The sequence below is a fragment of the Mesoplodon mirus genome (genome assembly GCF_964341445.2).
Source record: "Mesoplodon mirus genome assembly, chromosome: 2".
Classification (NCBI taxonomy): Eukaryota; Metazoa; Chordata; class Mammalia; order Artiodactyla; family Ziphiidae; genus Mesoplodon; species Mesoplodon mirus.
This window is the reverse complement of record NC_138977.1, coordinates 69058340-69083710: the sequence shown is the minus strand read 5'-3', so window position 1 is coordinate 69083710 and position 25371 is coordinate 69058340. Positions and strand designations below refer to the sequence as shown.

The 25371-nt window shown below is 42.6% G+C and overlaps 1 protein-coding gene across 7 annotated transcripts in view; it reads right to left on the bottom strand.

The window, feature by feature from the left end:
• Positions 1-1424: 1424 nt before the first annotated feature.
• Positions 1425-25371, bottom strand: part of NRG3 (neuregulin 3) — a gene marked incomplete at both ends in the record, with an annotated part of 1107647 nt that continues 1083700 nt past the window's right edge. For 2 of the 7 annotated variants that reach the window (XM_082611215.1, XM_082611216.1), the window contains 4 exons: positions 1425-1932; positions 2176-2247; positions 7941-8090; positions 12432-12559. In XM_082611215.1, coding sequence (XP_082467341.1) covers positions 1425-1932; positions 2176-2247; positions 7941-8090; positions 12432-12559 — 858 coding nt within the window. Of the gene's footprint in view, positions 1933-2175; positions 2248-7940; positions 8115-12431; positions 12560-25371 lie in introns of all 7 variants that reach the window. The other 5 variants (XM_082611217.1, XM_082611219.1, XM_082611218.1 and 2 more) reach the window with 3 other exon arrangements.

The window sequence follows — 25371 nt, the reverse complement described above, 5'->3', positions numbered from 1 at the left end:
CCTTGAATGCCCCATGAAAATAAGGGTAAATAAAACAGACAAATCTTCAGAAGTTTCAGTTCACCTTAGCAGTGGTAAAAATATTGCTTTATTCCAAATGAACATACAACACAATTTACTGTTCTTTGGGGGGGGGGCTTCCTGTGAACTGAATAGGCTGGGCTTTGTGATTTCAACAATTTATTCTTTCCATATTAACCACAGAAGCCAATGTCTTGGTCCACGTGTAGTAGACTTGCTACCAAAAGTAATGAGGAAAATGAGAAAACAAAGGGTAACTATCAATTTGATCATTGGCTTGTATAAATAATTTAAGTATGCAGGATTCAAAATACACATCCCCAACTCGCCTTGTGATACTGACATTATTAATGAGCCAATAGCTGTTCCTCTCAAAAATATTCACATCAGAAAATAGTCTAGACATTGTCAAGAGTTTTATAGGACCCCACCATGCACGTGACCTTGATTTACTAACTGAACTTCATACTTAATGGAAAAATTTAAAGCGAACAGATCTAAGAGGGAAATTTTTTCTGAATATTAGATTCCCTGATGTTTCAGAACAAATTTGAGCAAGCTTAACGCACACACATGCACACACATACGCACAATGAACATATGTGCATACAGCATACCGGTGCTCGAGTGAGCAAGCCCAGACACACACGCACACAGGCACACACACTGAGAAATGCTCCTTTGGAGCCCCTAAACGATCTCAAACGAAAACATTTCTATTAGCTATTAGCATGATTTTAGTGACATGACAGTGTGATGTTTTTGTCTCTTTTTCTGTAATAATTTCTTACCTCCCTCTGAGATTCTGTGCCTTCAAATTTCAGAGGAAGCTGGCATGTAAGAGTGGCTAAGATTGCCCCATGACTCCCTCTGTCTCCTGTCCCTCTCCTTCCAGAGTCTTTGTGCCGTTCTTCAAAAAGTAAGTAGAAAACACTACATTTGTTGACGTGACATAACCTGTGATGAGGCTGTCGAGTGAATAGAAATTTAGGGATTGGCAAGCCAGATGGCAAGGGCCACCTGCTCGCTGGCATGTCCACCCTTGGTATACATCTCTTCTCTTTGAAACCGGGTAACTGCCAGCACTTTTTTATGAGGTCACTGGCACTGTGGGGCTGAGAGTCTGAATTGCCCACATCTAAGAGCCAAAGAGGACAGTGTTGGGACTAAATGAAATTGTATTCAAAATTCTACCCAAAAGCTTTAGTGGTAAGCTTTATCCCTCCTGAAACGTTTCTTTCCCTTTAAAAAAATATTTTGTTAAAAAACACTATGAGGGTGATAGACTATTTGGTTTCTTCTAAGTAGATGCTCTTAAATTAATGCATATAAATAATTTGTATTTAATCTCCTCTCTTTCCTGTTGAGCAAAGCATAGAATGCACAGATTCTTACATCTCAGGTCACTTGGTCAATGCAGGGTCTCTTTGTATTTCATTTCTTAAGACAAATTGGGCCTCTCGTTCTGATTTGGCTGTGGAACTCAGGGGGAGAAAGGCTGTGTTTTCACTCACACTGTCCTCGGTTTCTACGCTGGCCAGTTCGTAGTCTTCTGACCGCCTGGCACCAGTCAGAATTCGGATCTGCTCCTGGACAGTTTCTAGCAATATTTCCACTTCTTGTTGTTCTGCTATAAGACAATCGCTGACTGGAATACTCACATTGACAATATCAGCAGAGTAGGAGTTTTTGCACCATTTGATGCTTTTGACTTCAGAAATCCCTGGCATTTGCATGCAGGTTTCCTCTAGACCCACTGAGGGGATGATGGGCACGGAACTGGCCCTTGGGGATGAATATCCCATCAGGTCCGTTTGATCCAAGCTATTAAAATAGGAGTTTGTCTCTCTCGAAGGCAGTTGCATATTTATTGATGCATTTTGTTGGGTTGTTAAACCACTGGATGAATACCTGAAGAAGAAACAAAGTGTTACATATTCTGCACTCTTCCCAGCTTCCTGAGAGCACTATTCAGTCAACAAAGCACTTTCCACATGCACCATCTCACTGAATTCTCACAGCAACCCCATGAGACGGATACTATGTTCCCAGTTAAACAGAGAAGTTAACTGAAGCTCAGATAGGTGAAGTGACTTGCCCAAGGTCACACAGAAAATAAGTGACAGACTGAGACTCAAACCCAGATCTTCTTACTTTAAGTCCAGGGATCTTTCAACACACCACAGCTGTATAGGCAGGTGGGATATAGTCTTCCTGACCTCTATCCTAGAATACAAAGTAAATGGGGATTGAGCAGGTAAGTGTGGCCCTTCCATAGTGACAAACAGGAAACCCATAATGGCATTACTCCACTCCATCAACCTGACCACCCTCTCAGCCCTGGTTTAGTCCAGTGTAGACTCCTTGTGGCCACCCTACGTGGAGGCAATCAGGAAGCCCAATATTAAGCATCAAGGTACTAAAGTCCTGAGTTTCTCTGCTTCACACTGACTTTAGGGGGACCAAATCCAATTTCCACTGGCACTCTGCTCAGTAAGAACTGCCTCACTGCCAGTTTGCTGAGCCTAAAAGATGGAATGAGAGGCATACAGTTCCTCTGTCTGCCCAAGATGAACAGGAAGTGAGTTCCACAGGGCCTCGACATGGTTTCTGGAGCCAAGTAAGGTAGTTCATGGGTGCATGGTAATGGCTTGTTGAGAACGCCATTGTGCCATTCCAAGTGGCTTAAATATGCCAGAACCTGGCTGGCCCCCTTCTTGCTTGTTCAGAGCTAGTGAATTTTCCTTTGCCTCTGAACTTTCCAGTGCCAAAAAGTGAGGCAGGGATATCGTACGTTCACAGAAATGTAGTTTGGGGACTTGAGCAGTAGTATTTATTCTATTTCTCAATTATTTTTCCTCAATTTTAACCTTAAACATTAAAATTTAAGCATAATCTAAATGCATTCATCCTTAATATAATGAATCTCATTCCCCTTGTCTTACATTATAATGTAAATAAAAATCATGTTTATACATGGAAAGAATAATTGCAGTGAAGTGTGTTGCATACTAAATATTAGAAACCTTTATTGTAAAGACAAGATGGGAGCAATGTAGAGATCTGTCTTTCTGCCAGACAGTGTGAAAAGATAGGGAAAAAAATTAGGTGTTATTGTGTTCTACCCTCTCTTACTGAGCCTAGTACGGAGTTGGCAATCAATAAATTTTGATGGAACGGACTCAGGAATACATGAACAGATCTTCAAGGTAAACACTCCCTTAATATCCCAGTTAAAAACAAGAGCTAACAAACATTCACATAGAGCTTTCAGAAAGCACTTTCACCTCTAATTACCTCCATTGATTTAAAAACAAAAACAAAAACTGTGTGGTTTATTTATTACCACATAATGGATAAATAAACTGGACTAAGGAATACCCAAAGGGCTTGCCCCAAATTACACCCTTGGTAAGCAGCAGAGGAAGAAGTTAAACCCACGTTGTCTTATTTTAATTGTTACTATGAAAGCCAGAAATGAGTGGGCATCTCAAACCTTTTTTGAGATGTAAAATCTTTACCTGCACAAATTATATAGCCACATACAAAGAAATTCCCTGGGGGACCTCAATGACTTTCTCCTTAGTGTTCTATGACTGAAAATCTGAACCTAAAGTTTCTGATCAATGAAACAAGAAGAAAGGGGACAAATTGCAGGCTTTTGTGTTCTTCCCTTAGCACCATTAACGTGTATGAAGATACAGAATGTCTGCTATCAGATTCACCAATGGCACAGAAATTTAATGAGGATAAAATCGTCTTTCACATGGACCATCATCAGAGTGTATCAGTGAGTAGAATCTAACAGGTTGAAATGTGATGGTGATAGTGCCAATTCTTAATACCTGGATCTAAACATTATTTTTAAAAATGATGGATAAAGGTGTAAGTATCTTAGAGGATTCAGTCAATTGTTGACGCAAGTGCACAACGTGACATGATGTTGAAAAAATTAATAGTCTTGTTCAGGCTTCAGAGGCAACAGTAGGCCTCTGACTAAACAAAGACCCTGAAAGGAGCTACATACCGAACTGCTGGACTACATGCAGGTCAGCAGAAACGGTGCTAACAAGTCTTGGGAACCAACAGATAAGGAAGGGAGTAAGTCACGAAGCTTCCTGGGCCTTGGGAATCTGGCCAAATCCCGGGGATCAGTGAACATTCTGAGACTTATGACTAGAGATCAGAGCATTTATGATAATAGCCAGAGCTGCATATTTGCACGTAAGCTGATGATTATCAGCTTGCAGCTTGGCATTAAGAGCAGGACTCCTTCTGGCTGCACTCTGAACTCTCATCCATGGAGTGGACGCACCGCCCGGGACCTTCCAACTGGGACTCCAAATTGCTGTTCAAGGGACGTCACAGCGTTGCTTGCATCTGGATGTAGGTACTTCCCCAATTTGGTGATTGTAAATACATTTATTTCTTACTATTTTGCTTATCTCTGTGCTATAACTAACGTAACAAGCTTTCTTATTTCTTACTTAATTAAGTGTTGAGTGGTTATTTTGCCAACAAATCCTCCGAACTTGAAACTGAAAGTAAGTCTTTCGGCAAAACACATGACTAAGAAGTAATCAAAGGCAATTCAAGCCAAACTTGGAGCAGTCTTCTAATATTCCTGCGTGCTGACTGAAGGAGTTGACTTACACATCATCTCACAAGCCAGGTATGGATCACATGCTGGCAACAACTGAAATCTAAAATGCTGCCCTAACATGAAGATGCACTTTAAACAATTAGAACTCTCCAAAAATGTGATTGTGTTTTGGATCAGAGAGGATTTCAAGTCTCACCACCATTACATGCTCTGGAATCTTAGGCAAACACAGCAGCCTTACCTTAATTCTCTCATTAATTAAAACCATCAGGTAGCAATACTGATCTAGAGGGACTGCTCTGAGGACTCAGTGAAGTAATGCCTCTTCACTATTCCAGTACAGGCACATTACTAGTCCTCTCTCCCTTCCTAGAGTTGCTCTGAGTGTCCTAGCACTGGTCTTTGATTAGGAGGTGATACTACTCTCCAGAAGTTTGAGAGTTACATTTCTAGGTATGATTCTTGATTAGAAGATACTCAGAGTTCTGTATCCCTTCAGAGTCAATGACTCTGTCACACCTTTGATCCATGAGCTTGTCATTCATTGCCTGTAAAACACCAGTTTGGACCGGTTGGACTGCCTTTCCTCCAATCCCTCAACAAAGTAATCACAAGTATATTTATTTCCTCTGTAACTATGTGAGTCAAAGCATCCTTTTAAAGAGGGAAGATTTCAACAGTTAGTCATTTGGTTTGATTCCCAGTAATTCAGGGGTCAGGCCAAGAAATCAGTGTTTCCCCAGAGGACTCCAAGACCCAGTTCTTGGTGCATATGGAATTAGAATGAACTGACAAAATTGAAGCAATCTACTTCTCCCTCTGGAGCCATACAATTAGAGATTCCATTTACACATCACCATCCATGACTGTGATTTTTCTTCACATTCCTTTCCTGGTTTAGTGGTTTATTTAGTCAGAAAGGCCTGTATTCAATCCACTTCTTTTATGTGGGCTATCCCACCTTGGGTTAAATTCTGCTATCTTTAGTGTGTTCATCTGTACACTTCCTGAAGAATAACTGAATATAAGTTTGTAAAGTTGCTATTTAAGTGAGGTGGATAATCAGTATGTTTTGATCCCTTCTACTTGAAGGTAGCAGTCTAACTTGTGATTCCATCTCTTTCTGTCTAGTACATGATTCCATTAGTTTGATTTGCCTGACATAACCCAGTTCACAGCTCTGTGAGCCACTGCTATGGCTGTCATCAATCCACTGATCAGGGGAAAGGCTCTTGAAGAAGTTCCTGTCTACCTGACTCCCTCCTCAAGCTTCACTAAGTCAGGCACTGGGTTCAAGCTGGGTTGAAATTAGTGTCAAGGAGAGACATCATATACACTGGGAATCTAACTAGCAGACAGCACCCACATGCTTGATAAACAAGCAGCAGATGGCTCTTATAAATTCATTCATTCCCCCTCCAGGCTAGGGCCAGATTTGAAGAGGGCCTTTAGCTGTGAAATTCTATTACCAATCCCATTTCCAGTCCGGAGAGACGGTCAGTCCCCCAGGAGTGGGAAATAGAGGTTGCTCCCTGAGACTCATTGGGCTGAGCACACAGTGACTTAGAGTCACCATTTATCAACATCAGGTGCATATCACATAGGAAAATACAGGTGGCTAGCCAATTGGAGAGAATATTCCAAACCCAATGATGATTGAACCAAAACTAAACAATAGCCATAACAGTGCCCAACAGAAGAAAGACAGCACGGGCTGGGTTCTCTCTCCACTCACAAAATCTCTAACTTGATTTCACCTCACTCATTCTCACTCCAACGTTCACCCCGGGGGGGGGGGAAGAAACCTAAGTAACAGATATTATTAGTGATTTCAGAAGAAAAGTAATTATGAAACATGATTAATTATAGGCTAAATGCAAGCCCCTTTTCCAGATATAAGGCAAAGAGAAATGCAAACTACTTCTTGACTTGCATTATACATTTTGGACAACTTAGCTGTTATGTTGAATGTGTAAATCTCACCTCAGATCTTACCAAATGTATTTTACAGTCTATTTGGAATTGCTTCAAAATTACAAAATCCAGACACAGGCTATTTATTTCCTATCTTCTAGTATTCCTACAGAAATCGGTTGCTGAGATTCGTCAGACATGGCATTGTTGCATACATATCACCCAGAAGGAAAGACAAAGGTAAGCGTCTGGGGCAGACCTCAAAGCTGCTTCGGCTTTTAACTTGCTACAGACAGGGTGGAAAAATCACCCAGACCACAGCAGCAAAGAAGCCTAGCCTGGCTGATTCAGAGAGAGAAAAACTAGATACAACAAGAACCTGGCTTGAGTGAGGAAATGGATTCTTGGAATTTCTGGAGTAAAGCCTGATTGCACTGCTCCTGAAATTAATGAGAATAATGGTTCCTGTGACAATAGCTACAGGTACCCCTTCTCTGTTTACCATGTGTCCGGTACAAGCTCTTGACACATGTAATTTCTTTTTAATCTGCCCAACAACCCTCAGGAAAGCTGGTATTATTTTGTTCAATTTATAGACGAGAAAACGTAAGCTTGGATGTTAAAACTTTCTCAAATTCCTACAAGTAGTAAGAGGCAAAGATGAGATTTGAAATTCAGTCAGTTTTGATAAGGGCTGCCATACTTGATTGAACAGCTTATGTCGGTTAGGTGAGTGGTGGCTAAAATTCATTCTACACTCCACTCACCATGCTATGAGCCCTATGAGGGTCTGTGTCCACTGAGAGGAAGGGACACTTTTTACACTGCAAGGATGAGCAACAGCCATGGAGTCCAAAGCCAGTTTTTCCATCCCTGCACTGTGAATGAAACTAGAGATCTGAGTTCAGCTAGTTGTGCCTTGACAATACTCTGTCAACACTGACTGAGACTTGTTCAAGAATGCTCGAAGGAGCAGATGCTATATATATGTTACAGGTTTTTGTTACAGTATTGTCCACAATAGTGATTAGAGAATTAAGCACTTTTTTTTTCCAAACCTAAGGATGAAGGAACACTTTAGTTGTCCTAAGAAATCTCTGTTTTAAAATCAGACACATTCCCAGTTATTTTAGCAACTGCAATAATAACATAGTGTCTAGATGTCTATACACTTACTTTCTTCTTAATGCTGTATATCTTTTCCATCTACCATTTCCCTAATATCTATTTCCATTGTATCTGTTTTTTAAAGTTATTCTTTTGTGGAACAAAGGTGGAAGCAAGCATAAATAGCCAAATAATGATGAAATCAGTGAATAAAACCCCAAGGAACATAATAACTCAATTTAAAACGATATCATTCATAACACCCTCCCTAAATTCCATTGCTTTTAAGACCTACCCTTGGCAAGGTATCGTATCCTGGTCTGGGATCCTTGATTCCTCGAGTTGCTGATATGCTGGTCCCACGATTCCGCCCAACCTACTTCGGGGCGAGGGGGGTGTCCTTCTGAAGGCATTCCTATGGAGCATACCACTCCTTTGCCCTGGACTGCAGCAAGAAGAGAGAGTCCTGCTGGTGGAAAGAAAACCAACAAACAAATTGATCATAGCAATAACCTCACAGGTGGCTGCTGAAACTTTTCAAGCACTGCATTTCCACCCTAGATCCTCAAAGTTCTAGGTCAGGCTCCATCCATGCCTGTAGGATATCTGTTAGGAGGGATTGGAAGTTGCTGATCTTTGTTTATCTTTGGAGAGACTGAGAAGAAAAGAAGTTCCAGTTCCTGTGTTTCTGGCTTTCCAGTCTGGAGCACAATGGACTAAAATAACACCAGCTTTCCAGCCAACGAGGTGTGCTTGAGGCATTGTCCCTTATTATCCAAGCTACAAAATTGCCTTTAATAGAAATAAAAATGGCCTTGTTATTAAACACTGCCAAGAACTAAACCCAGGAAGCCTTAAGGGCTTTATGGGGAAAATTTCACTTGTGTTAGTGGTAGAATAAACTAACCTTATTTTAATTGCCTTTCTCTCCTTAATATATATGTTACTTTTGCAGTTCACTGTCTCAAATTTTCGCAAATCCTGAGGACCTAAATTATTTTTCTTTTGAGTTTACTTTAACTTTTTTAATTGAATGAAAGATTCTTTAAATTCTATAGTGCTTTACAATTTTCAAAAGTTTCACACACATGATTTTATATAATCCCATAATAACCCTTTGAGTTTGCTTTTAATAAACATCTGATCGTATATTTTGCTTGACCCATACACCCAAATAACCATGCCAGATGCCATCAAAGGGCAAGGCATAAACGGGATATACTGCAGGTAAGATCCCTACACAGATCACGTTAGACAAAGAACTAGACTCTTTACAGAAATCAATTACTAATTTGATGCATTACTTATTCCATATCCATTCCTCCCTCCACCCCACTGAATTTACCCTACTACCATGTGAACTGTGAGAACTTTGTTCCTGTGCAGACATTCCATGAGATGCCAATAAGGGAACTTAGAATTTTTGTGTTCCTACTCATTTAGCTCTGAAAATAGCAATAAAACCACACACAGAAACAGCAAAAACATTTTTGAAATTTCAGTAAAGTTCTAAAGGAACCAGTCCCCCAAATGAATTTTACCCATATTAATACATTATTTGGAGTTCTGTAAGTTTTCCCTCCACTAACATTCCTGTTATTTCCACTTAATAAATACAAAACTTCTCAAATATTATTTAAGGTCAGAATTTAAGAACCCGACAAATGAGTGCTAGTAGCCACCTTCCTGGTTTGGGCAAGGTGAAATGATCACACTTTATAACTTCATATTCGTCAAGCCCAACATTAACTTCCTGAGTTTGTGCAAACACCAGATCATACCTGGCAACGTTATTACAACTTCATTCTTCATCATAATATTTCTGGGTTGAGTGTATTGAGTCCTAACATGCCTAACAACAGGGACCTCTAGTTAGGTCACTAAGCCAACGAGTTTAAGGAGCTCTATAATAACTAATTAATTTGTTTCCCTCCCTTCCAGCTTCTATCTATACCATCCAGTGGCAATTGTGGAGTCCACAGCGTAGTCAGGCCTGGATGCTAGAATTAGCTGCATCAGGTCTGTATGATACTGGGGAAAGTACTTGTATCAGTCAGAGTCCTGGGGGGAAATAGATGGCACTCTATATTGGGTCATTTGGGAAGATTTTGCTATTTACAAAAGTGTGTTCACTGTTTGAGAAAAAAAAATTACAGGATACTACTGTACAGAAGGGCTGGTAACAATGGGAAGCTGTTACCATCCCTGTAACTGAAAGGACAAGGGGAAGGAGTAGTTACCTGACTGAAGAGAGAAAGGGCTTGTAAGAAGAGGACCTCTTGGCTAGTGCCAGAAACAGGGCTGTAGCTGAGGCAACCAGGCAGGGAGGGAGGGGGCAGAAGTGCTAGGACCTCACTGGCCTCTGTCCTTCCATAGCTTGCCTGTGCATTGGAAGAAACCAACAGAAGCCCAAAGGCAAGTGAGCCTGCTGCCCTCTTAGTGCACAAGGCAAGGCAGAAAAAGGTAAAGCCTAGAGATGGGTGGAAGAGATGCAAATAAAGGTATTAGCACTTGTTTAGGTATTTTCATAGTATTGCTATGGGGATTAAAAAAGTATGTAAAGTGCTTAGCAGGGAGTCTGGCACTTAATAGCTGCTCAACAAAGTAAATTCCCTTGATTCCTCTGCCCAAACTGACAAAGGCTCATGCTAATCACTGAAAACCCTGGACTTATTTCACCTTAAAAAACCTACACGTGCTGTCTATAAATGAGTTATATTGCCAAAATATAATGTAATAAGTATAACATGACATAATAGATTTCTTCTTTAAAAAGAAAGAGGGTTTTTTTTGACTAAACATGAGAAATAATGGCTTTGAATTAACAGCTTTGTTTCATAAATGAGTTATCCAAATGAGTCATATTTGCAGTGCACAAAAGAAATGAATTATTCATAAAAGTCTACCAGTATGAGCTAGTAACCCATCTTAAAAAACAGTTCTATACCTATTGATCAATCAACTATTCAAGCTTTCTAACCCAATGGCATTCAGGAAGTTACACAGCAGTTTGCAGGATGTATAAATCAGTGACTAGGTTATCAATCACGAAAACGTTTAAGTCTACAGCATGTTTTACAAAACAAAAGCTATGATATATTGAACTACAATTTACAAAGTTCTAAAAGCACTTTATAAATCAACCTTGCCTATCTACTATCAGGACGCAATGTATGCCAACAAATACTGCAATGTCATTGAATCAAATAAAAAAGAAGGTCTCTTAGAGACTTCCTTATTTGATCTGTGAGTGATTCCTAGAAACCATAGTAGAAACCAAGTTTAGGAGGAGGTATATCAACAGACAAAAGTAGGGGTAGGTATTTACAGGTCAAATACATTAGAAGCTATAATTGCTTATCATATCAACTTTAAAACATGTACGACATTATAGTACTTAATATTATACTTAATTACCTTACTTGACTGAATGGGATACCACTTTAATGTGTATTACAATCAGCAGAGGAAAATGCTCTTTTGGAAAAAAAAAAAGTCTTCTAAAAGACCAATAATTTTGTACTTAATTCCATAATTGGAGAACGTCCACTAGGTCCAGTTAACTGAAGTAATCTTTTTGCAGGGAAATATTTGTAAATGCCCCAATTGATATAAACCAAAAATTGTAGTTAATAACTAAAGCAATTATCCAGTAGCCAAACATATTTCATCCTGTGTTGAAACCTTTAACTTAGCAAACCCTTGGTACCTCAGTCTCTACCCATGTAGATTAAGAATAAAAATCACCATCAAGTACTAATGATTAGTATCAAGAGTGACATGAAAACCTCATAGTAAATGTGGCCAGCATCAAGAAAATCTTTTTTAGGGACTCCCTGAAAGGTGAGGGAGAAGTTAGTTTCCTTGAATAATGCATACTTCTCTCATGGTGGTTTTCAAAATATTGCCTACATATATGAAAACCAAGGGTCAACAACATTTATCTTCCATTGCTGGGAACAATTGTTATTTTTTACCTATTCCATTAAAAAAAGTTTAATCTCCATAATTAAGAATTTTTTAAATACTGTACCTCTTACTAAGAAAAGGAAGCTTAAATCTTTGGACAGCTTCCACAAAGACGACATATCAATATTTTTGGATGCACATAAACATAATGTCTGTTCTAACAAGTATCAAATGTTGGCACTTTAGAACAAAACTTTCAATTTTTGGAGTTCCAGATTCCTTATGCATAAACACAGCATGTGACTAGAAGATGCTGAAGAATTTGTTCAGCCTCAGAATGCTGTAAAACTTCTATAAGATAACTTTATTTTTGGCTTTCTCCCCCAAAGAGCCAATTTTTACAGTCAGCTTCTTAAAAAAAAAAAAAAAGTCCCACTCCATTGATACTGGAAGATCTAATAAACCAAAGGAGAAGATTTGCCAGGCTTCTTCCCCCGGAAAGTTTTGGGCGAGAACCATGTTGGAAGACCTGGAGCATGTCCTATCAGCTGCCTAGGGAAGAATTAGTCATTAAATTTGCAGAAAATCATGTTTTTAATAGTTTTTCAGATTGCAATAGTTTCATTCACTGGTCTGTGTCTGCAGACTTGATGGGTGTTGTTAATAGTTCCTTTAGGCTTCCTCTAGGGACATTGTTGCCTGCTGGTATCTTTGCTTTGCCTGCTAGGAGTTGCTTGAGCATCCACTGCATGGGGAACTACAGGAGAAGCAAGAACGATCGTATCTCCTGAACAATGTTGTCATTCCTCAGCATGTGTTGTCCAGTGTTATACATTGTGTCAACGCACCCATTCCCACCATGATTAGCTAACTGTACCTGTGGTGTTTGACAGATTGGCTTCCTCTGTTGGGAGAAGGGACCTCTGGGAATGACTGGGGGCCGGCAAAACTTGACTCCATCATTTTCTCCAATGCAGTCACGGGATGCCTTTCCGCCTTTGAATACTGTGGGAAATCACATGCACAGAGTTGAGCTGGAGGAGAAGTTATGAAAGCAGGGCCTCTGACACTACAGCTGGGTATCAAAAAGTTACTGGAACTTACCAGTAACTTTTCCACTGGGCACCTGATCAGGAGAATGACAAAAACATCATTTTCAACCCATTTCTCACACACTGAATATGCTCTCCCCTCTTGCCCCCCAAACTCTTTGTGATTAGATAAGGTCCATTCAACAGGGTTCTTCACGTTAGAATCCTAAGTCTATCTTTTTGTTTCAGTCTTTACCCATGGCACACTATGCCTGAGAGCCAAAATCACACATATTTTTTTTTATTGGAGTATAGTTGATATAAAATATTATATAAGTTAATACAAGGAATTTTTAATTCAATGCACATTTTACAAAAAAAATTAATTAGTAGATGGACTACTAACAATAGGGATTCAATAAATGCTAATTGAGTGAACTTCACAAGTCTCAGATTTATGGAAGGCTTTGATTTATAGTATCTGCCCACTACTCTCCACTGTTTCTCTCTTTCAGCCTGATACAAGGTAATTACCATGTCTAATAAGAGAAGTGTGTGAACAGTTTACTCTTTATAGTTATTAACCCTTGGTTTCACCTTTGACTATGAGATATCACAAGGCACAGGGGACTAAAGAAAACCCTATAGCTATGGCATATTGAGACAAACTTTGCTCCCAGAGAAATATCACATGGCATCTCAATCAGGCAGCAGTTGTCAAGTTTAACACTCCCTGGACACTTGGCACTTGAACAAGCAACAAGGATTATCAAGTTTCTTTTCTAGAAACCCCAATGAAAACTATGCTGAGAAATAACATTTTTTGAAGGCTAATAACCAAATTAGATTTTGAAATCCAGATATTCACATGTAATATATGAAAAAGAATTTCACAGAAAAACAAAGATATGCAGAATACATACAAAAAAGTATATAACTGAACTCATTGTAGAGATTAAAATCAGAAAAGAGAACATTAAATTTCAGGAGTACTTAGTAAAGGCAAAGATTCAAGGAAAATAGAGTTGGTGCTAATTTGTTGGGGGTACACATTGGCAATGTGTTGCAAAATATTAAATATAGGTACTCTTTGATGCAGAGTACTGGTACTCTTTGATGCAGAGTACTACTTCTAGGGATTTCCATCATTAATTGTAAAAGTTGGAAATGATATAATCATCAAAGTGTGTAGGTGGTACTATTTTTAATAACAAAACAGAAAGCAAACACAAAAGAGAAGCAACTGGAAACAACAGAAATGGCCACAATGAATATTATACAGCCATTGAATAAAATCAAAGTATGAAAAGTATGCATAATATGAATCCACATGTGCAAATAAGGAAAATGCAGTAAACAGATGTATATATAAGTGTATGTATGTGTGTATATACAAACATATTTAGCTTTGTGTGTGTGTGTATATATATGTGTAGATTTTGTATGTACATATACATATATGTGCATGTGTTTGCATGCGTGTGTGTGTGTGCACACAACCACACGGGATGTAGATAGGAAACAAAAGTAAACTATTAACTAGGTGTTATCCTTGGGAAAAAGTATATTGGTGGGTATGGACTATGGAGACTAGGAAAATTGTCAAGGTTATATAACTTTAAGTTCAAAATCTCTAACTAAATTGTTTTCTTTTTAAGTACTTCCAAAACAAACCACATAGTGTTAGTAATGACCACATCTTGAATCAGAATATGAATTCTACAAAATGGACTTAACATAAGCTATTTAGTCTTCTTGCAAAATGGAGTGAGTTGACATGGAACAAAAAGAAGACATGGAGATAATTTGGAAAAGGTGGTTGTTTTCAACAGCCCCAAATTACAAAGATCCAGAAAATGATGGAAATACCTTCACATGTACTTCTTTGTTGACTGATTAAGTTGTTTATCATAAATCATCCATGGAAAAAGTGAATTGAATCAACATGTTATTGAAATGTAAACAACATACTGAATTTCTATTTCTAGACTTCCAGGTTCTATAAAAGATCTACTAGAATTTTTTTTTTTTCTCCCAACTTTTGATAAATTGCTTGAGAAGACAAACTCAGATGGTTGGAAGCGTCAGCTATAGACACAGGTGAGATTATCTAGAAACATCTGTGGCAAATTGGAGGGAGTAACTTCTGTGCTACTTCTGCAGAGGGCTATCAGTGGGCGACATCGGCCAGTGTTTCTAGAACACCCACATTTTCTAGAGAAATTGCCAAATCATTAAAAGTCAGCAGCCCATTCCTTTTTCAAAAACAATGTATGTCAAAAAGCCTAGTTCAGGGCTTCCCTGGCAGCGCAGTGGCTGAGAGTCCGCCTGCTGATGCAGGGGACACGGGCTCGTGCCCCGGTCTGGGAGGATCTCACATGCCGCGGAGCGGCTGGGCCCGTGAGCCATGGCCGCTGAGCCTGCGCATCCGGAGCCTGTGCTCTGCAACGGGAGAGGCCACAGCAGTGAGAGGTCCGCATACCACACACACACACACACAAAAGCCTAGTTCAGCTTTGGGCCGTTAGTTCAGAGCCTCTGCTTTGAGTGAGACTTTTGATCATGAGAGCTAGAGGGCCTTGTTCAAAATCTGGGATAAAAGTCTTGAATAGAATCAACCTCTTGTTCTGCTTATTCATGGCATTCATAATAGATATAATGTTCTAAATCTTTTCTTTCAAATGCTTAGATTATTGTTACACTATGCAGTTGCTTTCACTGGTATTATTGTGGTCCATTAACACAACTTTGTCTCCAAAATTTATTATTTTGGATGTTTCTCTCATAGCCTTTTTGAGAAGCGTTTTCATTTCAGTGGCTACATTTAATCTGAGATGCAGGTTTAAATTGCTGGTATCCCAATTCAAGGTTAGTTGAGACAAGTGGGAACACAAAAAAACCTAGTAATTTGGCAATCCTTCAAACTAATATCCCATACATATTGGTTCAAATGAATTTAGACATAGATTCCAGTTTTCAGATCTGACAAAGAGCTTAGAAATCGTCATTCCTGTCCTTAAAATAAGAAAAAAGCTGAACAAACAAAATCAGTGGCTATTCTTACATCCATCAGATAATTGAGGTTGCAGGGCAAACCACCCTTCTAAAACCTGGAAAGACAAGTGAATACAGAGAATCAGCCAAGATCAGCTTGAGACAGCCTGGGACCTGGGAGCCTTTGCTGCAGTGCCTGCACCTGGACAAACGCCTCCTCCAGCAACAGAATACAAAGAATTTATTTGGGACTAACAATAACCTCGTGCATGCTCAGTGGGGGCAAATTATGAACGTCAAGATACAAAACACCAAAAACCCAGCTGTCACTTCTGAGAAGTCCAGAGCAAAAGCAGGGTACTGTGCATGCGCCCTGCTCACAGCATCACCGAGGGGTTGGGCAGACCACCTAAGCCGACCCCTGGACCCGCCCCTACCTTCACACCATACAAGGAACCAGCTCCCCCCAGCTCAGGGAGCGAGCAAGGGAAACTGTTACTTGTTCTCACTCCCTCCTGCTGCAGCAGTGAGTCCCAGTAAAGCCTTGCCTGAATTTCTCGTCTGGCTTCTTATCAATTTCTATTGATTAAGGAGCCCAAGGACCCTGGTCAGTAACATACTTTGTTGTGACTCTGCCGGGACAGTCTCCCATTCCCGGGAGGGGATCTGGGCACCTCCAGGACCCCTGACCACCGAATGCAGCTTCCCAGTGGGTGACAGGCGGCCACCTGAACCTCTTGTTTCAGCGTCACCACGTTTGGTAAGTCTGCTTTCCTGGCCCCTGAGGGCCTCAGCACCCTCATTCAGGCGACGCCTTCCCCCTCCCCTTTGTCCTTTTTCCCTCACCACTTTCCCTTTCCCTCTCCTGAAATCTCTCTACTTCTTTCTCTGTCCTCTCCTACTTCTCTGTCTTATCCTCCCAGGAGAGTGGACGTCGGGCAGCTACAACATCACTGTTCTCAGCTTGTGAGACCTGCTCCCTCTGGCCGGCAATGGCTCACCTTGACAGGTCACAAGCAGAGGTGGGAGAGGCTCGCCTCACACCAAGCAGACCTTGGTCCAGTGGGCCTTCCCTGATGGGAGATACATGAGAGTGACAGAGGATCAATCCTCCTATCATGTAGTGGCTGGACGTCCGATCCTCCCAATATTCTCACCTTTCTTTTCCTCTGCCAAGAGAAGTCTCATTGGGAACAGGCTGAAGTGGCAGATTTCTATATACTGGTGTATGTGTGGGTGAGAGTCCCATCTGTGGGTTGGCGACCCACAGACGATGTACAACTGGCTGGTTTCGGGGCTTGATCACCCTGGTGGGCAGTGGACAGGGTGCTCCCTCCTTCACTGGCCCTTTCTGGAAGTGCACAGGCTGGTGCCTGAATAGACACCCTCGGGGAGCAGGCTGAAAAGGCAATCTCCTCCTGTCTCTTTTTTTTTTCAGTCTTTTCTGTCCCTCCTCTCCTGTCCTCTCCCTTGGTCCTCGTTACCTACACTCCCATCCCCTTCATCCTGGAGACTCCTTGTCTGTGTCACTAACTCTGGGGAGGGAATTCTGTGATCCCCTTTGTCATTACAGTAGACCTCGACTCCATCCAGTCCCCAGGATCTCTAGTTGTTAGCTTCCAGATTTATATGTAAACATGGGAAGCCCGAGAGATTCTCCTCTGGGTTGCAGTCTTAACAATTGGAGACAGTAAGGAAATAAGCTGATTTTCTTTTGCAACACGGCCTGGTTCCCGTATACCTCGGGTGACCAGGAGAAGTGGCCACGGAATGGATCCCTTAAATTTAACACCATTTTACAACTGGACCTATTTTGTAAGCAGTCTTAAAAATGGGGAGAGGTCCCATATGTGTAGGCCCATACGTGTAGACTCCAGACTGAGGGATTCCTGTTGTTTATATGTAGCCTCTCTTCCTATGTTGCCCCCAAAAGATTCAGAGCCAGACGTTCTCACAGACCCCTTCTTTCAACTGCCGACTAGCCATCGGCGTACTGAGCCTCCTTCTCAGTCCCCCCTTTCTTCTTCCCCTTCACCATCTTCTTCAACTCCCAGACCGCCACCTTTCCCTGTCAACTCAGAAACTCAAAAATTGGAGCCCCTCATGTTTCCTCCAATGGGGCTCTGATCAGGTTCAAAGTTAGCCACCACTTTTGCCCCACAAGGCCTTTACCCCCCTCTGGGAAGTAGTTAATGGGAATGGAGTGATTACTAGAGTGCATGTCCCCTTCTCGATGGGGGACTTAGGAATCTGTAAGGAGAGGTTTGGCAGGTTCTCACAGAACCCTGACAATCTGAGCCTGACAAATTCATCAGGCTGGGGTTAACATTCTCTCTTACCTGGCAGGACATCATGGTTATTCTGGCCCAGTTGCACCCCGGATGAAAAGGAGCATATACAGAGAAAGGCCAGGGAACACACAGATGGCCTACTGGTCACCTATCCACACCACCAAATTTATCAGGCCGAGTGGGACGCAATCCCAGACCATGACCCACACTGGGACAATGAAGATCGTGTAGGCCAGGCTAGGATGAGACATTATATTACTCATCTATCAGAAGGAATGAAAGGTATAAGGTAAAGCCTGTAAATGACAAGATCCCAGAGGTTACACAGGAAAAAAGATGAAAACCTGGCAGTCTTCCTGAGCCTGGTGACAGAGCCATTCAGGAAGGACACTAATATAGACCCTGAGTCTGCAGAAGGAAGGACACTGTTGGCCATGCATTTTATCACCCAGGCCACTCCTGATATCAGGAGAAAGTAACAAAAGCTTGAGGTTGGGCCGCAAACCCCATGGTCAACCTTGGTAGAGGAGGCCTTCAAGGTCTATGACAATGGAGACTTAACAGAAGAGGCCAATAAGGATAAGAGGCTGATAAAGAAAATGCAGCTTTTGGCCCCTCTGATCCACCCACCACCTCGAGAGGACCCTAGAAGGCTACGAAGGCTGGACAGACCACCAAGAAGCCGCCTGGGCACAAACCAGTGTGCCTTTTGTTGGAAGGAGGGGCACTGGAAAGGGGAATGTCCTGAGCGCCCTCCTGTGGGACGCCAGAGGGGCAGCCCCAACCCCAGGTCCTTGTGAATCTCTCGGATGAGAGATTCCCACACACCGACTGATGGGGCGAGTGCCTGCCTGGCTCCAGATCCTCTTCGTTCCATCCTCATCACTCCAGTGGAGCCTCAGGTCACCCTTGACATGGCGGGTAGGAGAACTGAATTTCTTGTAGACACTGGAGCCACTTCCTCTGTTGTGACGAGGCCGGCCGGCCCCCTCCCCAACCGTGACTGTACTGTGACGGGAGTTGATGGACAGCCAAAGGTAAGGCGATTTACAGCTCCCCTTGCCTGCAGAGTCGGGTCTGTTATCATTACTCACTCTTTTTTGTGTACGCCACAATGCCCTGACCCCCTGCTTGAAGAGATTTGTTAATAAATTAGGAGCTAGTATATTCGTAGTCCAATGAGGTAGAAAATTCAAATACAGAATGTGCATCTATTAGTAGCCCCGGATGACCCATGTGATGGTCATCAAAAGATTCCCCAAGACTTCCCCGCAAGAAATTAGAGAACAAGTAGATCCTGCAGTTTGGGATACCTTGGTTCCAGGAAGGGCAAAACATGATTTCCCAATGAAAATAAGATTAAGGCCTAGGGAAAGGTCCCTGAAAGAGACCATATCTTTTAAAGCCTGAAGCCCTGATGGGGATCCAATCACCGCTCACCGAATTCCTAAAACACGGACACATTAGGCCCTGCTGATCCCCTTGCAACACCCTGATCCTCCCCGTTCAGAAGCCTAACAGGGAGCGTCAGTTTGTGCAAGACTTGCGAGCAGTGAATGAGGCAGTCGTCCCTATTCACCCAATGGTGCCAAACCCATACACCCTCCTCGCCCAAGTATTGGGAAATGCTCAGTATTTCTCTGTTTTGGACCTCAAAGATGCATTTTTCTGTATTCCCCTACATCCAGACTCTCAATACCTTTTTGCCTTTGAATGGAGGGACCCTGACACCCTGGAGGCTACCCAATATACCTGGACAGTGCTTCTGCAGGGTTTTTGGGACAGCCCCCATCTTTTTGGAAACGTGTTAGCAAGGGAACTGAGGGAACTGAGCCTTGAGAAGGGAACTCTGCTACAATATGTTGATGATTTATTGATAGGTAGTGAGACCAAACAAGATTCAGATCAATATACTGCTAAGGTCCTAAATTTTCTGGCAAAAAGGGCATATAAAGTGTCTCCAATCAAGGCTCCGATCTCACAGCAACAGGTTTAGTATTTAGGATTTGTTTTGACCCCAGGGGAAAGAGCCCTGGCCATAGATGGAAAAACAGTCATTAGTGCACTACCATCTCCAACCACCAAGAGGCAACTTAGAGGCTTTCTCAGGATGGCTGGGTTCTGTCATATCTGAGTTCCAAATTATGGCCTTATAGCAAAACCCCTACAAGAGGTTCTAAGGGGAGAAGAAAGGGAGCCCCTTCAATGGAATAGGGACCACCAGCAGGCCTTTGAGATTCTAAAGACTGCATTGAGTAGAGCACCAGCACTGGGGCTTCCAAATTTGGACCAGCCCTTTACCCTATACATTCATGAGAGGTCAGGGACAACGCTAGGAGTCCTGACCCAAAAGCTGGGACCGGACCAGAGACCAATGGCTTACTTTTCAAAACAACTGGATTCAGTGGCCCTGTGATGGCCAAGCTGCCTGCGGGCAGTAGCTGTCACAGCCCTGTTGATTAATGAGGCTTCCAAGCTCACCCTGAGACAACACCTAGATGTATTAACACCTCATTAGGTACCGTTTGTACTGGAAGTCACAGGACATCATTGGTTGACTGGAGGAAGGTTAACAAGATATCAGGCCCTCCTAATGGATACCCCTGACATTACCTTAAAGGTGTGTCAAACCCTGAACCCGGCAACTCTGTGTCCAGAGCTTGAGAGTGGAGGCTTAGTGTGTTTGTATATAGAGACCATAGAGCAGACTTACTCCAGCAGGTCTGATCTTCTAGATGAGCCTCTTGACAGCCCTGAGGTCGAATGGTTTACTGATGGGAGCAGTTTTATAGAAATGGGAACCCAAAAGGCGGGGTAGTCTCGGTGAAGTCATAGAAGCCAAGGCCCTGGCACCCTAGACATACAGGTTCCATGTACTACGTGCTCATGCTGCCATTGGGAAAGAAAGAGGAATGTTAACCACTAGAAACTCTCAGAAAGATTTAATTCCAGCTCTTTAGAAGCAGTGCAGCTCCCGACCCAGGTGGCAGTGATCCACGATAGGGGCCATCAGAGGGATGGATCTTTCGTGAGCCAAGCAAAGCTGACTGAATTGCAAAACAGGCAGCTCTACTGTAAGAGCCTGAGCAAGTTATGGTCCTAGTGATTGGCCGCCCCGAACTCCCTAGCCTTCCCCAGTATTCCCCACAGGAACAAGAAAATGCTGAGAAATGGGGCTATGAGAAAGGAAGCACAGGCTGGTATAAAAAGGAGAATAAGGTTCTAATCCCTGAGGTCCAACAAGGGAAACTCACTAAGAGCTTACATGATGCCACCCACTGTGGGAGGGATGCACTGTGGGACTTGATGCAAAAGGCTTTTTCAGGGAAGGGGATTAAAAGAGCAGTAAAACAAGTAACGCTTGCCTGTGCTTATGTGTCCGTAATAAACCACAGGCCCATCCAATCCCCACGCCCCCTTTGTTACTCAGGCCAGTTCAATGCTGAGGGACATACCTGGGGGGAAGACTGGCAGTTAGGTTTCACCCAAATGCCCCTGTTGTCAGCATATAAATATCTTCTTGTGTTCATTGATACTTTCACGGGATGGGATGAAGCCTTCTCCACTCGATCTGAAAAGGCTACTGAAGTCTGTAAGTCCCTTTTAAAAGAAATAATTCCTCGGTTGGGACTTCCAAAGTCCCTCCAGAGTGATAATGGGCCCTCTTTTGTAGCCAGAATCACACAGGGACTCACAATGGCCCTAGGGATAGACTACAAGCTACACCTCTTGGCAACCCCAGTCTTCAGGGAAGGTAGAGAAAATGAACCATATTTTAAAGAAAACCTTAGCAAAGCTCTGCCAGAGACTCATGAACCTTGGACCAACTTGTTTCCTATTGCACTCCTCAGGGTCCGTGTAGCCCCCAGTTATAATCTGAGGCTTAGCCCATTTGAAATGACCTATGGGAGGCCTTTTCTTACTATTGACATTCTACTGGATGAGGAAGTGAGTCAGACACTGAGGTATATTATTAATCTAGAACACGTTCAGAAGGCAATCCAGGACTATGCCAACAAGACACAGCCAGCTCCCACTAAGTGGAAGGGGCCGTTCCTTCACAAATAAACCCCAGGGACCAAGTTCTTAAAACCTGGAAAGAGGGGTCCCCCAAAACACCAACTATTGCCAAAATAGAAGGGCCCCTATAGAGTAATTTTAGCCACCCCGCCTGTTGTCAAACTGCAAGGGATATCTAGTTGAGTCCATCTGCACACACTAAAGCTTTTACCCCCGCATGTACAACAGAACAGTACACCTGTGAGCCAGTGGAAAATCTGAGAGACCTATTCAAAAGACAGGCACCACTGACAGATAAGTAAGAAGATGCGGCGGGTTGGACTCCTATGTGCCATTCTTGCTATTGTACCCTTGCGTGCATTCTGCCTGTTTGCTCAGACACCCCCACCAGGGAGGCAGCTCCTTTGTCCGTGCTGGGTTTAAGGGAAACACTCCACCACAGAAAAGCTCCTATTGACTCTGTCCGCCTTACTAGTCCACTAACTAGGGGATAATGGCAAGAAAACTCACTTATCAGGGCTTCCCTGGTGGCGCAGTGGTTGAGAGTCTGCCTGCCGATGCAGGGGACGCAGGTTCGTGTCCCGGTCTGGGAAGATCCCACATGCCACGGAGCAGCTGGGCCCGTGAGCCATGGCTGCTGAGCCTGCGTGTACGGAGCCTGTGCTCCGCAACGGGAGAGGCCACAACAGTGAGAGGCCCACATACCCCCCCAAAAAAAAATGTTGTAGAGCTTTATATACTTAGTTATCAATGAAATGGTCTGCTATCTCCTAATTATTCAAGTACTAGCAACAGTTATGTCCTTCAGGGACTGTCTACTCTTAACAATCATGAGACAGACATTCAGGTCTGCATCCCAGAAGGGTCTGTTTTCCTCTGAAGATACCCAAACCATCATATGTTGTGGAATTATGGCCAGGCCTTGTCCTTTTCCAACCAAGCTATGGCCTATAAATGCATTGATAATGTCCACTCTAGGGACCATAGGGATGAGAGGGACTTTCATCTATAACAGGACCACTGCGGCTCACAACTGAGCCTGGAAAGCACTAGGAATGATCGTAGCAGGGACAGGGCTGGCCATAGGACTGGCAGCTCCGTGGGGACGCTTTACCTATCATGAAGTAACACTGAGAAATCTCACCAGACAGCTTGGTTGTAGGATGGAACAGACAGGACAGGCCTTAATGGAACTTAAGACCCCTCTTGTTTCTTTGGCTAATGTAGTTCTTGACAGTTGTCTACCTCTTGATTATCTTCTGTCATAACTAGGTGGAGTTTGTGTGATAATGGATACTTACTGCTGTACCTGGATCAATGCGACAGCACAGCTAGAGGGTAATATTAAGGAAATAAAGGGAATTCCCTGGTGGTCCAGTGGTTAGGACTTCGAGCTTCACAATTTTGGCAAGTGCGATATCGCCTCCACTGTCTGGTCAACAGTTTAGGAAGCCTTCCCAAAGTTAACCTGGTTCCTTCCCTTTCTAGGCCCTTTAGTGGCTATTGTTGTTGTTCTTCTGGGCCCTAGTTTGGTTAACCTTTTGGTTAAGTTTGTGTCTTCTAGGCTTCAACAGTTTTGAGGAAGGCTCACGATGGCTCAAGGAATTCAACCCATTTCAGCGGAGGGTGTCGCAGGTCCCTATAGGTCCTTGGAACAGTCAGCAAGGGACTTCTATGCCTCTAGGTTACGCTAGGGTCTGTGGCCCCTGTCCAGCAGGAAGAAGTTTCAGAAGAAGAGACCTTCTGCCCCTTAACCCTTAAGAATGAGGGGTGTAGAATCCCTCAGGGGGCAATGAGACCTACTGGGACCTGGGAGCCTTTGCTGCAGTGCTTGCACGGGGACAAACACCTCCTCAAGCAACAGAATACAAAGAAACTATAACAGATTAAAAATAACTACATACATGCGCAGTTGGGGCAAATTATGAATGACAAGATACAAAAACAAAAACCCAACTGACACTTCTGAGATGCCCGGAGCAAAAGCAGGGTACTGTGCATGCTCCCTGCATGCAGCACCACCAAGGGGGTGGGCACACCACCTACGCCATCCCTTTTGGCCTGACCCCTGGACCTGCCCCTACCCTCACCCCATATAAAGAACCAGCTCACCCCTTCCCCTCCCCCCCCTCCCAGGGAGTGAGCAAGGGAGGCCAAGAACCCTGGTCAATAACAAGCTTACCTACAGAAGAATCTTCCACAACCATAAACTGGTAGGAATAATTAAGTGGTAATTTAATAAGTTTTTGGACTCTGCATGTGGACTAGAGGGAAAGTAAAAATTATCTCAGGGCTATAGTCTTAGGGAGTGTTCTCACACTTTCTTGAGTTTAACCTCCTCCAGGACCACACAAGATTCTCACAAAAAAAGAACGGAAAAAAAAAAAAATTGTCTCATGTCTCTGATGAGAAAGTAACCGGTTTGAAATGCACGCACAATGTTCTGTATTGTAACTGTCTACTTTTCAGTAAAAAGAGACTTTACCAGAGCCTGATCTCCCCTAAGGGCAGAGCATTCCACTCAATAATTGAAGAAGAGACAAATTCTTTGCAGTAGAATTCCAAATAACTTATGTGGATACTCTGCCTTCACAAAGGGTGAGCATAACTCCCCACTCCATAAGTGTGGACTACACATGGTTGCTTCCTTCTAAAGAGAATTTTGTAGAAAGGGATGGGGAAGAAAGAGTAACACCACATGACCCACCTCCTAGAGAAATGGAAATAAAGACAAAAATAAACACATGGGACCTAATGAAACTTAAAAGCTTTTGCACAGCAAAGGAAACCATAAACAAGACCAAAAGACAACCCTCAGAATGGGAGAAAATATTTGCAAATGAAGCAACTGACAAAGGATTAATCTCCAAAATTTATAAGCAGCTCATGCAGCTCAATTACAAAAAAACAAACAACCCAATCCAAAACTGGGCAGAAGACCTAAATAGACATTTCTCCACAGAAGATATACAGACTGCCAACAAACACATGAAAGGATGCTCAACATCTTTACTCATTAGAGAAATGCAAATCAAAACTACAATGAGATATCATCTCACACCAGTCAGAATGGCCATCATCAAAAAATCTAGACACAATAAATGCTGGAGAGGGTGTGGAGAAAAGGGAACACTCTTGCACTGCTGGTGGGAATGTGAATTGGTACAGCCGCTATGGAGAATGGTATGGAGGTTCCTTAAAAAACTACAAATAGAACTACCATATGACCCAGCAATCCCACTACTGGGCATATACCCAGAGAAAACCATAATTCAAAAAGAGACATGTACCAAAATGTTCATAGCAGCCCTATTTACAATAGCCCGCAGATGGAAACAACCTAAGTGTCCATCATCGGATGAATGGATAAAGAAGATGTGGCACATATATACAATGGAATATTACTCAGCCATAAAAAGAAATGAAATTGAGCTATTTGTAATGAGGTGGATGGACCTAGAGTCTGTCATACAGAGTGAAG